The following is a 13,494-nucleotide window of genomic DNA, read 5'->3' as shown; positions in this document are numbered from 1 at the left end:
AACAAATTGAAAAGCCAGTAAAAATACAACAAAATAAATCAATGTGTGCGTCATCTAACAGAACACACAAATTGGATGCTCTTCCAATAACGAGCACGAAAATTTAAAATTATTTATTATAATTTATTTATTTGCTGAAATGAGACAAACGCGAGAAACGAACTTAAAATTCAGCTCACAGTTTAATCATATTGTTCATTTACTAATGAACTAAAACAGGTTCTATTCTAACTTTTTAACTATCTATTCTGTCTTTCTCTCTTTTTCAGTTCTTAGTTAATCTTAATTTGCCACATTTTGCTACCTATAGAAATAAAGTTGACTAATAGCATTCTTCCAATTTTTATCGATCTCTGCGTATTTCTTAGTTTCGTCTATGTCATATAGTTAGATTTGTTTGACATTAACAGAAAACCGTTGATGGACATTAGATCTGCAGTTATGCATATGCTAAGCGACTAATTTGCATAGCAATCCAATCAAGGGAGAAGAGACAAGACCTTCAACTTCTACTTCTTCTTCTTCCTCTTCTTTCTAACTACGGGAGGTCGTTTGATTCAAATGAAAACTCATTCAGTATTCGGTCTTGGCATAGAGCATTTGAATGCAACAATGCAAAAGCATACAATCACAAAAGAAATGTGCATTGCCATGTAACCATGTAAATGTAATAATAAATATTTGTTGTCTTTTGTAGCGCAGTGTTTTTTGATTCAATACCCTATAGATTATAGAGTATATGTAGAGAAGTGCTAACAAGCTGTGATTATCTTTTTAAATGTTAAAATCTGACTATATTTTTTATAGATAATCTGTATTAACTGGTGAATAGATCTTTAATTATTGTTTTGACTGTTTGAATTGCTAACTGTTGAGAACAAACAATGATATAAATATAGAATTTTTAATTATATTATTGTATGCATAATTATTTTTTAGTGTTTTTCTTAACTTTTATGTTAAGCACTTTAAAAATAAGACCTTGATTATTGTAAAAAATCCATATTCTTCAGACAGTAAACAGATTTTAATTTATTAAGTCTCCAACAAATTATTTATAAGGCGAGCACTTTGGAGAGTATTTTTACTCTTTACAGGGTATTCCTCATTCGAGCAAACTCGCCTTTTTTGTTTGTTTCCTCGTGTTGTTGTAAATTTGCTTGTTGAATTCTGCGGCTGTCGACATTTGTTGCCTGTTTGTCCGTCTGTCTGTCTGTCTGTCTGTCTGTCTGTCTGTCTGTCTGTCCTCAGTTTATCTGTCTTTGTGTCTGCTTTGTCAGTCAGTCCCGCCGTCTCATTTCTCTTTCTGTCTCTTTGTTTGGTTGATTGTTTTTTGCATTTAATTTTGCATTACTTTTGTTGCAATGTTGCAGTTTTGATTTCTGCTGTGAGCAACCAAACAAAAAAAAAGTAGAGAAACAGAAAAAGAAACAGAAAAGGGCGTGTCGTCCATTTCGAATGTGTTTTGTCTGTGACTTTTGTTTATTCATGCAAAGTTTTCAGTGCGCTTTGTTGAATTTGTACTTTCACTGCTCGTTAAAAAGTGCAACCAATGTTTTTAATGGCCCAAACCAAAGTGACCACCCACAGGGCGACTCTCGACTGACAACTGACGACTGACCACCGTCTAGGCAATTGGCCAAAATTGAATTTCCTTAGCCAGCGGGTTGCAACTCTTTCACCTGTCAACCAAATGCAGCGTTAACCTCATTATAAGCAAATGATTATAATTATAATTATACTTAATTACTATACGCTTTTGAGACGAAAGCGCTAAAATGTTCCTAATGAAGCCGGCAAATGAAGCAAACTGTTGGCCAAGTAATGTGGCCATGGCCAACTGAGATGCAGTTGTTGCTGTTGCTGTTGACTTTTATGATTTTCATTGCATTGCATTATTATTATTATGGTTGTGTGTGGAAAATCAGCAACGGCAAATAGAAAACATGACACGACCAAGGAAAAAATCAATAGAAAATCCCCCAACAAACCTGAAGCTGCAAATGAAGTGAGCTGCAAAAGCTGAAGAGCTGTAGAGCTGACGAGGTGGGTGAATTCACGGCATGCAACGGTGATCTATGTGCGTATGCCATAAATCGTAACAATAACAACATTGCCACTTGGCCAGACAAGTGGCAGACAAAGCCAGCTCGCTGTGGCAGCATCTGGTGGCAGCTGGAGAGCTACAGTTGCAACTGGACATGGACAGGCGATTTCACTTGACAGAGAGACAGACAGACGGACAGACAGACAGACAGACAGAGACATAAGCAAAGTGTTTGTAGTACTCCAACTGAACACATTTCCCTCGGCTGACTTTCTTTCTAAGCATCAAAGCTGTCCAGTCTGTCCATTTGTCCATTTGTCTGTTACCATTTCCAATTGTTGCAACATGAGAAATGTGGAGCTGTTCAATGTGCTATCACTGTAAGCCATTGCTCTGAAAATTCCCCCATTTATTTCATATTACAACACTCACAAAAACTCTACACAACACTGACTCACAAATATTGTCGCACACACAACTCATAAAAAGCCCATTTATAACTGTTAACTTGTACAAAAGTATTTACAGACGATTTAGCCGCTCACCGAATTACAACCAGCGTACAATTGCAATTGTTTATTTGTTGTGTGCCACGCCCCCCTCCCCCTGCCCCTGCCCCTCAAACAGTTGCTCCCTTGACGCCCACACTTTGTAGTAGTAGTACTCCAATAAAAGTGTTGGGTTGTTATGTTGTTTTGTTGTTGTTTGTTTTATGTTTTTGTTTTTGGTTTTTGTTTGTTAGCTGTTATTGTTGCTATTATTACAGTTGTTGTTGTTTAGTGGCCAACACAGCTGCTGTCGCTGATGTTGTTGCTGTTGTTGTTTTTGTTACTAATGTTGTTGTTGCCGTTGCTGACACGCACAAAATTTTTCAATGCAATACAAAAACTCAAGTGCGAAAATACGAGTAAATGTTATATATCTATATATTTATCATAGGAAGAGCAAAAACAACACACAGTGTGTGTATGAGAGAGAAAGAGAGAGAGAGAGAGAGAGAGAGAGAGAGAGAGAGAGAGAGAGAGAGGGAGGGAGAGGTAGAGGTAGAGGGAGATGGTGGAAGGACTGAGAGCTGCCTTTGTTCTACTACGGCTGACTGAGTGGCATTTGTGTGGTGCAAGGTGGCAGGGAGGCAGTCAGGCCGGCAGGTGGTGCGGTTTATCGCCTGACATTTAGTCACGGGCACAACAAGGTGTAAAAGACTCAGCACAGTACAGTGAATACACAGTGTGAAGACAAGCGATGTATCCTTGAATTAGGAAATTGATAAATAGCTGGTTATTATTTACTTATTAAACACGTGTAGTCTGATTATTTATCCTCACAATAAAATATAAAGAGAGAAAGTAATGAATATTGAGGTGAAAGATAAGGAAAAAAATAAATAAATATTATTCTCTGATTTTAAATGCTCTAAATATTCCTCCTGAATGATTAAATGATTAAATGCTAAGAGTTTTCGTAATGTTCAATGTAACTACTATTAAAACAATATTTTTGTAATAACTAACCAAAAACCGTTAAAGAAACTTTTATCAAGACTTAATATTAACAATCCATTTATACTTAAATTTTTTAAATTTAAATATTCACATAATATATACACAATATAATATTTTTGACTTCAGTTTGAAATTAAATGAAATGTTTGAAATGACTTTTAATAAACTAAACAAAAATTAGATTTTTTTTATAAATACAATTTTGAAAGTGGAAATAAACGCTTTCAAAATCATTAAAAAAACCCTTTTAATTTTTCAAATAAATATTTTAATTTCCCAAACAAATATATAAGTTTCCGAAATAAATATTTTTATTTCTGAAATAAATATTTTAATTTCTGCTTTCTTAGCTTGAAAAGCAACAACAATGACTTAAGTGCCTTTTTACAACATTTACACTTCACGACGCTCACCGAACGAAGTTCATGTAAATTGCCTAGAAAGGTAGCACAGTTGGAAAACTTTCACAACTTTAAGACAGTTTTTCTAAAGAAAAAAAATTTAAGTTTTTCTCAAAACAGCAAATTGCAATATTGCAAGTCAGAGAGAGACAGAGAAATAGTCACTAGTCACAGAGTCATGAGAATTGCATAGAAAGGCTTCGAAATTGAGCGAACGTTCACCACAGTCAATGTTCGTTGAGTGTCAGGCGTTGTGTTTGTATTGGACTTGCAACGATTATGAATAACAAAAAAGAAAACAATAATATTTGCATTATATTTTATCTGCTGTCATGCACGCTGGACAGCATTTTTATACCAGATATATATCGATATATATGCATACGAAAATGGGTTTTGAAAAACCATTTTAAAAGCATTAAATTTATGTCGGCCATTGTTGACTTTTATGCGTTACGTTCCGCCATTGTCAGCGCCATATTCCATATTGATTTTGGTTTAAATAATAAACTAACGTTTTATGCTTTTTATTTTCAGGCAGCTGCTTTAAAGGCCAAACTGTGGATTGATAGCACAAGGTGAGTGTTGGTTTTGTAGTAAGGGATGGAAAATACTTTGTTTTCTTTTACCATTTTTTTGGATGCTTATTAAAAAGCTGACAGACTCTTGGAAAATGGAATAACCGCACACAGTTGCACATATGCGAAGCTGCAGTATTTTTTTTCTTCAAGAATTGGGACAGCAAGACGCATAAATAACCAACATGCCAACTCAAAGAAAGAGAAGCAGATAACGAAAGAAAAACCTCCAAAACGAGTAAAAACACTGAATACTCAGACCAGCACTTAGAATAGCAAACAAACAAGCGACAGAGACAAAGTCGTGAGACAAGATTGGATGGAGAATGAAGGGTGGGGGGTAACTGCAACTAAATACAAGTGCGCCTGTGCTAAGATGAGACGCAAAGCGTAACGTCATTGTGCCTCCCTCCCCCCCCCCAAAAGTAACCCGCTTGTTGCAGTGGCATTGGGCAAAAAGAAAGCGCCGCATTTTGCCTGGCAAACAGATACCGGTTCTCAACGGCACTGAGAGAGACAGTTGGACAGACGGACAGATGGACAGACGGACAGACGGACAGGTTTACTTTTCCGTTGGGGAACTCACTATATCTGTGTGTGTGTGTGTGACAAATCAAGCGAGAAAAAAGGCCGTGCGAGAACCGCGTGAAACGTCAATGGCCCAGAGGAGCAGCAGCTGGAACTACGAGTACAGTGACTAAAACGAATGGAACTGCGAGTACTCACACTACTCACACTATTCGTACTTGTACTTCTCACACACTGCGTAATGGTTGCAGGAAATTGAAAAACTTGCCAGTTGCTGTTGCTGTTGCTGTTGTTGTTGTTCTCTAAAACTGCGGTTGGTTTTAGCTTTACGCTCTTTTTTCGGCCTGTCAGTTGCCACCTGCCCCGTTGTCCCTCCCTCCATTGACTGGTGTCAGATGCCAAACACTTCTGTGTTCACTCTAGGGATGGGATTTGATATTTTTCGATACTCCACTTTATCTTCATTTATACAACATCTACCAAAAGCAGTCGACCAATAAACATAAAAAACTATAGCTTCATCAGAAAACAAGGTTTTAAATTAGCTATTTGGATTTTTAGTTAAATACTTAGTTTTTTGAAATTAAATATCGATTATATCCATATATATATATATTAGATTTGATTTTTGGACCAGTATTGCCGAAAGTAGACTAAAGTAGGCTTAAAAGTTCTAGTACATGTTTTTTTTTTTTTTTTTGTTAAATGGTATATATTTTTAATCAAAATTTACAATTTTATAACAATAAAGATCACTTGTTTTATGTATTGCCAAAGTCTGATTTACTCAGACGTATGTAACAGGAAAAAGTATTTTTTTTTACTACTTTATCCTACTTTTGGACGACAGTGTTTAAAACTTTAACTTTTCTATAAATATAAAATGCTTTGTCCGCATTCACTGACTCACTGATCATTGCACAGTCCAAACTTTAAGACCTAGAAGGCTGAAATTTTCACACAATATTTTATAATTTTAGTGGCTAAATTAAATGCCATTGTCCAACCCTATCATACATATAACCTAAATAATTTGCTGTTGACAATCTTCAGTATTGATATCGATACTCATTCCTATTTCACACCATCCAAAACCATTTCACTGCGATTTGTTTCGTTTGATGATTTATGCAACTTTATTGCTTATCGCTTAAACTTTAACTTAATCTGAAACTAAAGCTTAAAGTCCCTGGCGTGCCCTGGACTGAATTGAATTGAACAATCTATCTATGGATATGTAGTCAACATTTACTTTTCGTTTCTCAGTTCTCGTTTCTAGTGTCTGTTGAGTGTTGCCTGTAGATGTTGGCGCTGTTTGTGTTGCTGCTTCAGCAGCTGCTGTTGCATGTTGTGCTTTAATAGATCACGGTATTGGCGCTCACGATTTAATGCCGCACGCTGCTGATAGCTGGGCGCCTCCAGTTCCCATTGGCGTTGCTGCAACGAGATCAGCTCATTTGTCAGCTGCAACTTGGTGCTTGCCACTCGCATGAGGCGACGGCAACGCTTTGGGCGCTGCAACTCCTGCCGATGCATATACAATGCATAACTGACCGATTCAACGCCATTGCATTGCTTGTTGCACGTACTACTCTCCGACATTATCCTGCTCTATGTATACGTATTCGTATTTGCAATTGCTTTGCTCAAATCAGAGTGCTTCCGTTTGGCTTGTCTACACCCGAATGATGCAATCTGTGCGGCAGTGGCAGGATTTTAAATGCTCACAGGTAGCAGGTTGGCAAGCTGATATGCAGCCACATACAGGTAGACAGTCAGGATTTGAATATCAATGGCACACGTGCTAGAAACTCCTCCTCCTTAACGTATGCTTAGGTAACTTTCAACAGGTACGCAATTGGGCCAAAAGTTAAACAGACAAAAATTATTTATGCCTTGATAAAATGTACAGAAAACTAGAAATGACTTTAAGTTACTTAATTCTGGTCCAGAAATAATATTAAGACATATTTTCCATTGTCTAGTAGAGGTCTGAGTTAAGCAAACACTATTAAATATTTTCCTTATCTAGTTAACTAAAAAATATATTGTGGATATTTGATATCTTATGGATATTTAAGATTTGGGAAATTATTGCACCTCTGCTTCTATTACAATATGAATATCAATTGAATATCACTTTAGTCCATTAGCTAGATGATCTAAGGTTCTTAAGCTTTAAATTATTTGGAATTTCGAACTATTTTTTTTTCTCTACAAATATATAAAATTAATAATTTAGTTCATTAAAAATAAAATGGCGATTGAAGTAGAAACTACCATAGTATAACTTCTACAAGATATACGATTATATCTTAAAGACTTTCTTTAGTTTTCCAGTTTGTCATAGACAAGAGACAAGGTTAACCAAGGTTAAGGCAATTTCAAGACTAGAGTTGTGCAGTTTTTTTGTTTCTTTTCCTTTAGCATTTTCTGTATAATTCTAAAGTACTCTTCATTTAAGCCCACGGTAGAGTTTAGGGTTTCAAATTGGTTTTTTAGTCGCTCACAAAGGGCTATAAAAACAAAGCCATTTAATAGTGTGGCCAATCAAGTTTATGCCTCTATTGAAGTTAAAGTTGAACGCTAAAGACTAATCACAATCTAATATGGACAGCTCGGTTGGTTAGTGGAAAATGATGGCGCTCTTGAAAATTGTACTACTCGAATAGTAGTACTGCATTCGTGTTGCATGCCCCATGGCAGCGTCTCAGTCGCAGTCGCAGAGTCGCGTTGCCATTTGCAAATGCGCTTTGCATGTTGCTGCTAATTGGCAGAAGTTGTCGATGGAACAGTTTTTACTTCAACTACAACAACCACATCTTTTGCTGCTGCTGCTGTTGCGTGTAGTTGTTGCTGTTGCTATTGCTGTTGTCGTTGCAGCTACTTTGGTTCTAGCCTCGTTTTCATTTCGGACGTGGATTGCATGATTAATGAACGCCGTTATGCTTTTACGAGCAGAGTGCAGAGTTGTGTGGCAGAGTCTTCTGCCACAGCTGCCATGTAATTTGAGCGCATGCGCCGCTGCCTGCGTCCATTGCATAAGTCAGCGTCGTCTTGTTGTTGCTGTGGTTGTTGTTGCTGTCGACGTTGTTACCTCCATAAAACTGCGCACAAGAAACAATAAAACACCAGCAAATTAGAAATTACCTTTTATGTGCAATACTACGAGGGTAACACACAATCACAAACACACACAAAAAATGGTAACAAATTTACACACAATGAGCACTTGGCAAGTTAGAGCCAGAGCCAGAGTTAGAGCCAGGCCCTGGGCTATAGGCCTTCTGGCAGTGCGTGCATTACGTCAGCATTGAACGCCTCATTAAGGCAGCTTAACGCTCAACGTTCAACACGCTTCGTACGTAGATCGGAACTGTATTTTCCAGCCATATGCGGAAATTGAGATGAGATAGTGTTGCTAATGGGTTCACCTTCGGCGTGTACAGTTACGTATGCTAAGATACAGATACAAATGTATCTGCAATTGTTTGTCTCGCGAGCTAAATATGTAGTAAATGTAGCCGCAAACTAATCAGCGCACTAGTTACAAGTATTTTTTTTTTTTTTTTAAATAAAAGAAATACAAAATACATTATACAATTAATTTAGATTTTTAACAAATATATAAAAATATAACTTAAATTTTGATTAATTTTTTCCAATAATATTTAAGTTATGATTTTGATTAACACAATAATTTTTTGAAATAATAATTGAATTTACATTTTAATTTAAAAATCTGAGTATAATAAATAATAACAGTTTTTAATGCTAAAACATAATTTGTTGATAAAAATTGCTACTTATTATTCTATTATTAATTTTAGTTATTATCTTAGATATGTGATTCTTATTATAACTAATATATGAGTTACAATTTAAAATAAAAGTGCATCCCGTTTCAAGTATGCGCTATACAAAATATTTACTGATATCAAAAATTAATCGAGTTCTTCATATCATTTTCTCGAATTAACTTTTTTTTAACTCATAACTGTTTTATATAAAACTTGCACATGCCAAGGGATCTCAATATATTAGCATTGTCTTCGTTTTAAGGGCTTAAACGTAGATTTGTTGTTAATTAACACACACAGAAAAGAGTGTGAAGTAAGAGATAAAAATAAAACTGTGTATTTACAGTCAGCTGATGCTCTAAAAAGTTTGTCATCTGCAACTGCATTACAATTTTTATCCGACAATACGCAAAAATTGTAACCATCCTTCCTCTTCGTCGCACCGACAACAAACTTTTGCACTGGCACGAAAAATGTATTTTTGGGAAACATAACAGAAAATTTTTGCAACTGCAAAAGTACATGGAGCAACAAATAGAACACACAACAACAAATACCCATAACTGGACACATCAAAATGCACATAAATAATAAAAATAACCAGGCGAAGAGGACGAAGCCCAACAGGAAACAAGGCATAACAGAACTGGAACAGAGAACTGTACAAAATGACCAAAAATATAAAACTGAAAACTGTAGAGAAGCGAGGCGAGATGAGAGAAGCAAATGTTGAGAAGCTTTTGTTTTGACAACTCGAAACTGTTAATAATAAAAGCGCTGCAAAATTAAGAAATTAATTTCAAATTTTAATTATGCAACAGTGGCTGCAACATGTAAATTGACCACAATGCCAGAAGTTGGCATACAGTAGCTGTTGCTATTGTTGCCCAGTTGCCTGTTGGTCTCTGTGTGTGCGTGTGTGTGTGTGTGTGGTCTCTGGGGAGTCTGGGTAGGATTAGTGATAGTTCAAAACCAGACCGCATTCTCGACTTTCAGTGACAACAACAACTACACACAACCTCAATTCACACAGATACACACGCACGCACACACACGCACACACACAAACACACACACATGTGTTAGCCGTGAGAATTTAGGCGCTGCTCAACTTTGATTAGAGTTAAGCCCAAAATTAGTTGCCGCTGTTGGCGACCTTTTGGGGCCCAAGTTGAAGTCATGGCCAGCGGAAAGGGTATAATAATGAAGTCATGAAGTTTGCAACGCACACACACACAGCGACAAAAACAAAACGTAAATTCTTAATTAGCATGTGTGGCGTTGACTTGATTTAGATTCCAGCCACAAATTATGAATATCAATTAGCATTGATTAGATATCCATTTTATTCATCAATATTTTGGCCCAGGGAATTCTTATATTTCTACTAATTTCTATAATTTAGAGACAGCCTAAATTATCATAATTATTAGAGACAGAGAGAGAGAGCATGTGAACTTCGTTCTGGCCAACTTAAGTTTTGGGCTTTAACTGGACGAAGGGCGTTGTAAATGTTCCACACGCTCTTGTAACAATCCAAGTGCTAATCGTTCACATTCAGCCAGCTGACAGGCCAACAAGCTCGACAACAACAATAACAACAACTAGAATTACAACTACAACTGCTTTTTGGTAGCTGCAAAGTTAAGAGCAAAGGGAAAATGATTGCTGGACTAACAATACGAAAGACTTAGCTCTTCAACTTATTAGCGCACAGTTTAATAGGCTCAATTAATGTCAACTGCGTTGCTGCCACTGCTGTTGCCTCTGCCCTTTGGGCCAAGAGAAATTTTTGGCCAAAACGAAAAGAAAATGAAAGTTTTTGGCTATTGATTGACACGCTTCGTTGCATGCGAAGCAAACTTTTTGAATTGAACATTTGTCGAATTGCATAAAATTTAATTAACAAGCAGCTGCTTTAGCCTTTTAGTCTTTCCAGCTGTTGACTGGCTTCATGTATTTAGAATTATTAGCAAAAAATGAATAAAAATATATAAAAAAAGAAAACAAAAAGCAGAGCACAAGAATTTTTAATTGGCTTTTGCACGCAGATTCTAAAAGTCGTCGTCGTCGTCGTCGTCGTTGTTGTCTAGCGCATTTAAGCCTAATTAACTTTCTACTTAGTGCTCAGTTTTTTCCCAGTTTTTCACAGTTTTTTCAACGTTGGCTTGTGAATGAATCTTTAGCAGCGTCTTGTGTGCATTTTGCATTGTTTGTTTGTTTCTCCAGCTGTTGTTTTTTCTCTTGTTGTTGTTGCTGTTGCCTTTTACACTGCGTCAACTTCTAATTTCATTTGAAGCCTTCACGTCCGCTTTGATGCCACGGCCAAGCGTTGGATTCTGCTTTCAAAAGTGGCAGCAACAAGGTGAAAAGTAGGTGAATGTTAGGCAGCCAACAAAAACAACAAAACAACAATGTTGTTGTTGCTGTTGCTGTTGCAACAAAAGAAAAGCGACAACAACACGAGCAACAACAATGACGAAGAGTAAACAACATTTTAGCCCAAGAGCAGCAAAAAGGGTTACAAAGCTAACAACAACAACAGCAACAATAGCAACAACAAGAGTCGCCAAAAAACAAAAGACAAACAAAGCAAACATATCAACTCACAATGCTATAACCTTTCCTTGCCTCTTCCCCCCCTCTATAAAGACCCCTCTTCAGCTCCATCTGCCTGCCATTGTAGCTGTTGTTGTTGTTGTTGTTGCTGCTGCTGTTGATGATGGCGCTGATAAGTTGGCTGACTGTTAAGTCGACCGTCAACAGTCGCCGACGATGTTGCCTCTTGCCTTCTACTTTTGTCGCCTTGCTCTTCTTCTTCTTTTGCTGTTACTTCTTCGCCCACACCGGAAGTGCATATTAAGCGTTTTTAATTTCCAGTTTCGCACAACTTGAAAAGTGTTTGCCGAGCAGCTACAAAACAAGGCAACAATAACCAGAGGTATAATAAACTGAAGCGAAAAGTAAGTTAACTTCAAGAAACTCCACTCTACAGAGTCTATAGTCAGCACTTAGATATTTCAATTTTCTTTACCATATTTAAGAATAGAAATACACAATTCTTTCGACCGATAACTACTTTTATATTGTTGAAAATGAATTCATATCCTTGTGAAAATCAGTCAGAAAATCATAAATCAAAGATAGATCGCTTTATCTTACTGTACTTTTAATTTTAATAACTTTGCCAAAACATAATACGTTACTATGCAACATTTCTTTTGAATCTTAGTTTAATCTCTTGATAAAAGTTGAAGCAATTGGTATTTTTATCATTTGTATAGGTAAAGTATTGTTGTGGAAAATATTTCCTCATACATTTAAATCTTTATTCAACCAAAAATGAATTTTAAGTTGCCAGCACAATGGCTGACAATGAAAACGAATTTGTGGTGTTGGCGGCTTGCAGACTGCGACAACCTCTGCCAACTACAATACTTACAACAATCACCAACAAGTGTGTATGTTAACCTTTTATTTATGTGGCTTTTTGAGCGGCCTTTTCGTCATCTTTAATTTGACGTCTTTGCCGCGTATTTTGTTTCCTGTGTATGTCTATTTTTTGTTGTCTCTGATGTTGTTGTAATTTAGCAAGCTTCACGAATATTGCCATGTGAAAAATTTGATTAAAGATTATTTTTTTTCAATGTTCAATGCAGATCTACGTAATGACCAGGGCTATAAAATTTAATTACAAATTTCATGGCGCATTGGCTATTTGCAAAAACATCTCTCCTCTCCTCTCCGATCCTCGCGTCGCATGTTGCATGTTGCAGCCGGCAATTTAGTCGACTTTGACATTAATCATCCGCTATTTGAGTTGGCCGTGAAGTGTTAATGATGAGCTGCCAGTTACCTGAACATTACCTGACTGACGAGCTGTAAACAAATTTTCGCAGCATGCGACAAAAGTGCATTTTGTGTCGTTTGCCATCTACATACTAAATAAATATTCGGTGGGTGAATTTGCCGCACGGGTGATAAATTTTCCAATTTTAACGATTCGGTGAAAATGTCACACAGATTACGTGACTTTGATGCGATTGACATAGTTGCGAGATTTATGCGTGAGTTGCAGTAAAAACCAGGCCCACACCGAGGCCCAAACTCAGAGCCAGACCAAAACTCACAGCCAGACCAAAACTCAGACCCAAACCTAGGCCCTAAGCCCATGGCACGTCCCTTGCCACCACCTCGTGAACAAACGTGCGTTGCGAGCAATTAGAAAAGCGGCAGCAGCAACAACAACCACAACGATGACAACAACAACTACAGGTAGACTGCGGCGCCCACAACGACAGCTAATTTAAATGCCGAGTGTTTGCCCAGACCAGACAGTTGGTTGCGCTGGTCGCTTTTGGTCGCTACGAGTGAAAGATCACGACCAAAAAGTTGGCAACGTTACCAGCAGCAACACCAACAACACCAACAACCACGACCAACCACGACCAACTTAACGACAATGTTGGAGGCGGCACATGAAAGTTTACGGCGTCGGCAAAAATTGTTTGGCGCATTATTACTTATACCCTGTAACAAATAGTAAACATCGAGGGTATAATATACTGGGCAAAAAAAAATAATATATTCAAATTTTGATGCAGAATTAAATAAGAGGCCAAATAATGAATAAATTGA

The 13,494-nt window shown here is 37.0% G+C and overlaps 1 protein-coding gene and 1 long non-coding RNA gene across 2 annotated transcripts in view; one reads left to right on the top strand and one right to left on the bottom strand.

The window, feature by feature from the left end:
• The window catches only part of LOC117788626, a 68,035-nt gene that overhangs the window by 12,408 nt on the left and 42,133 nt on the right, over positions 1–13,494 (top strand). Inside the window, exon 2 of the long non-coding RNA XR_004617778.1 lies at positions 4,488–4,528. This is a non-coding gene — a long non-coding RNA (uncharacterized LOC117788626). The remainder of the gene's footprint in view (positions 1–4,487; positions 4,529–13,494) is intronic.
• Positions 6,289–6,974, bottom strand: LOC117788623. The gene has a single exon (XM_034627443.1). It carries the CDS (start codon positions 6,656–6,658, stop codon positions 6,332–6,334), a length of 327 nt encoding a protein of 108 aa, XP_034483334.1. The 5' UTR covers positions 6,659–6,974; the 3' UTR covers positions 6,289–6,331.

Source organism: Drosophila innubila (genome assembly GCF_004354385.1).
Source record: "Drosophila innubila isolate TH190305 chromosome 3L unlocalized genomic scaffold, UK_Dinn_1.0 0_D_3L, whole genome shotgun sequence".
Lineage (NCBI taxonomy): Eukaryota > Metazoa > Arthropoda > Insecta > Diptera > Drosophilidae > Drosophila > Drosophila innubila.
The sequence above is the reverse complement of the archived record's forward strand: the minus strand, read 5'-3'. Positions and strand labels throughout refer to the sequence as shown.

What these genes read in the sequence shown, in the direction of transcription:
- LOC117788623 (XM_034627443.1), bottom strand. Translation starts at nt 6,658, where the DNA reads ATGTCGGAGAGTAGTACGTGCAACAAGCAATGCAATGGCGTTGAATCG.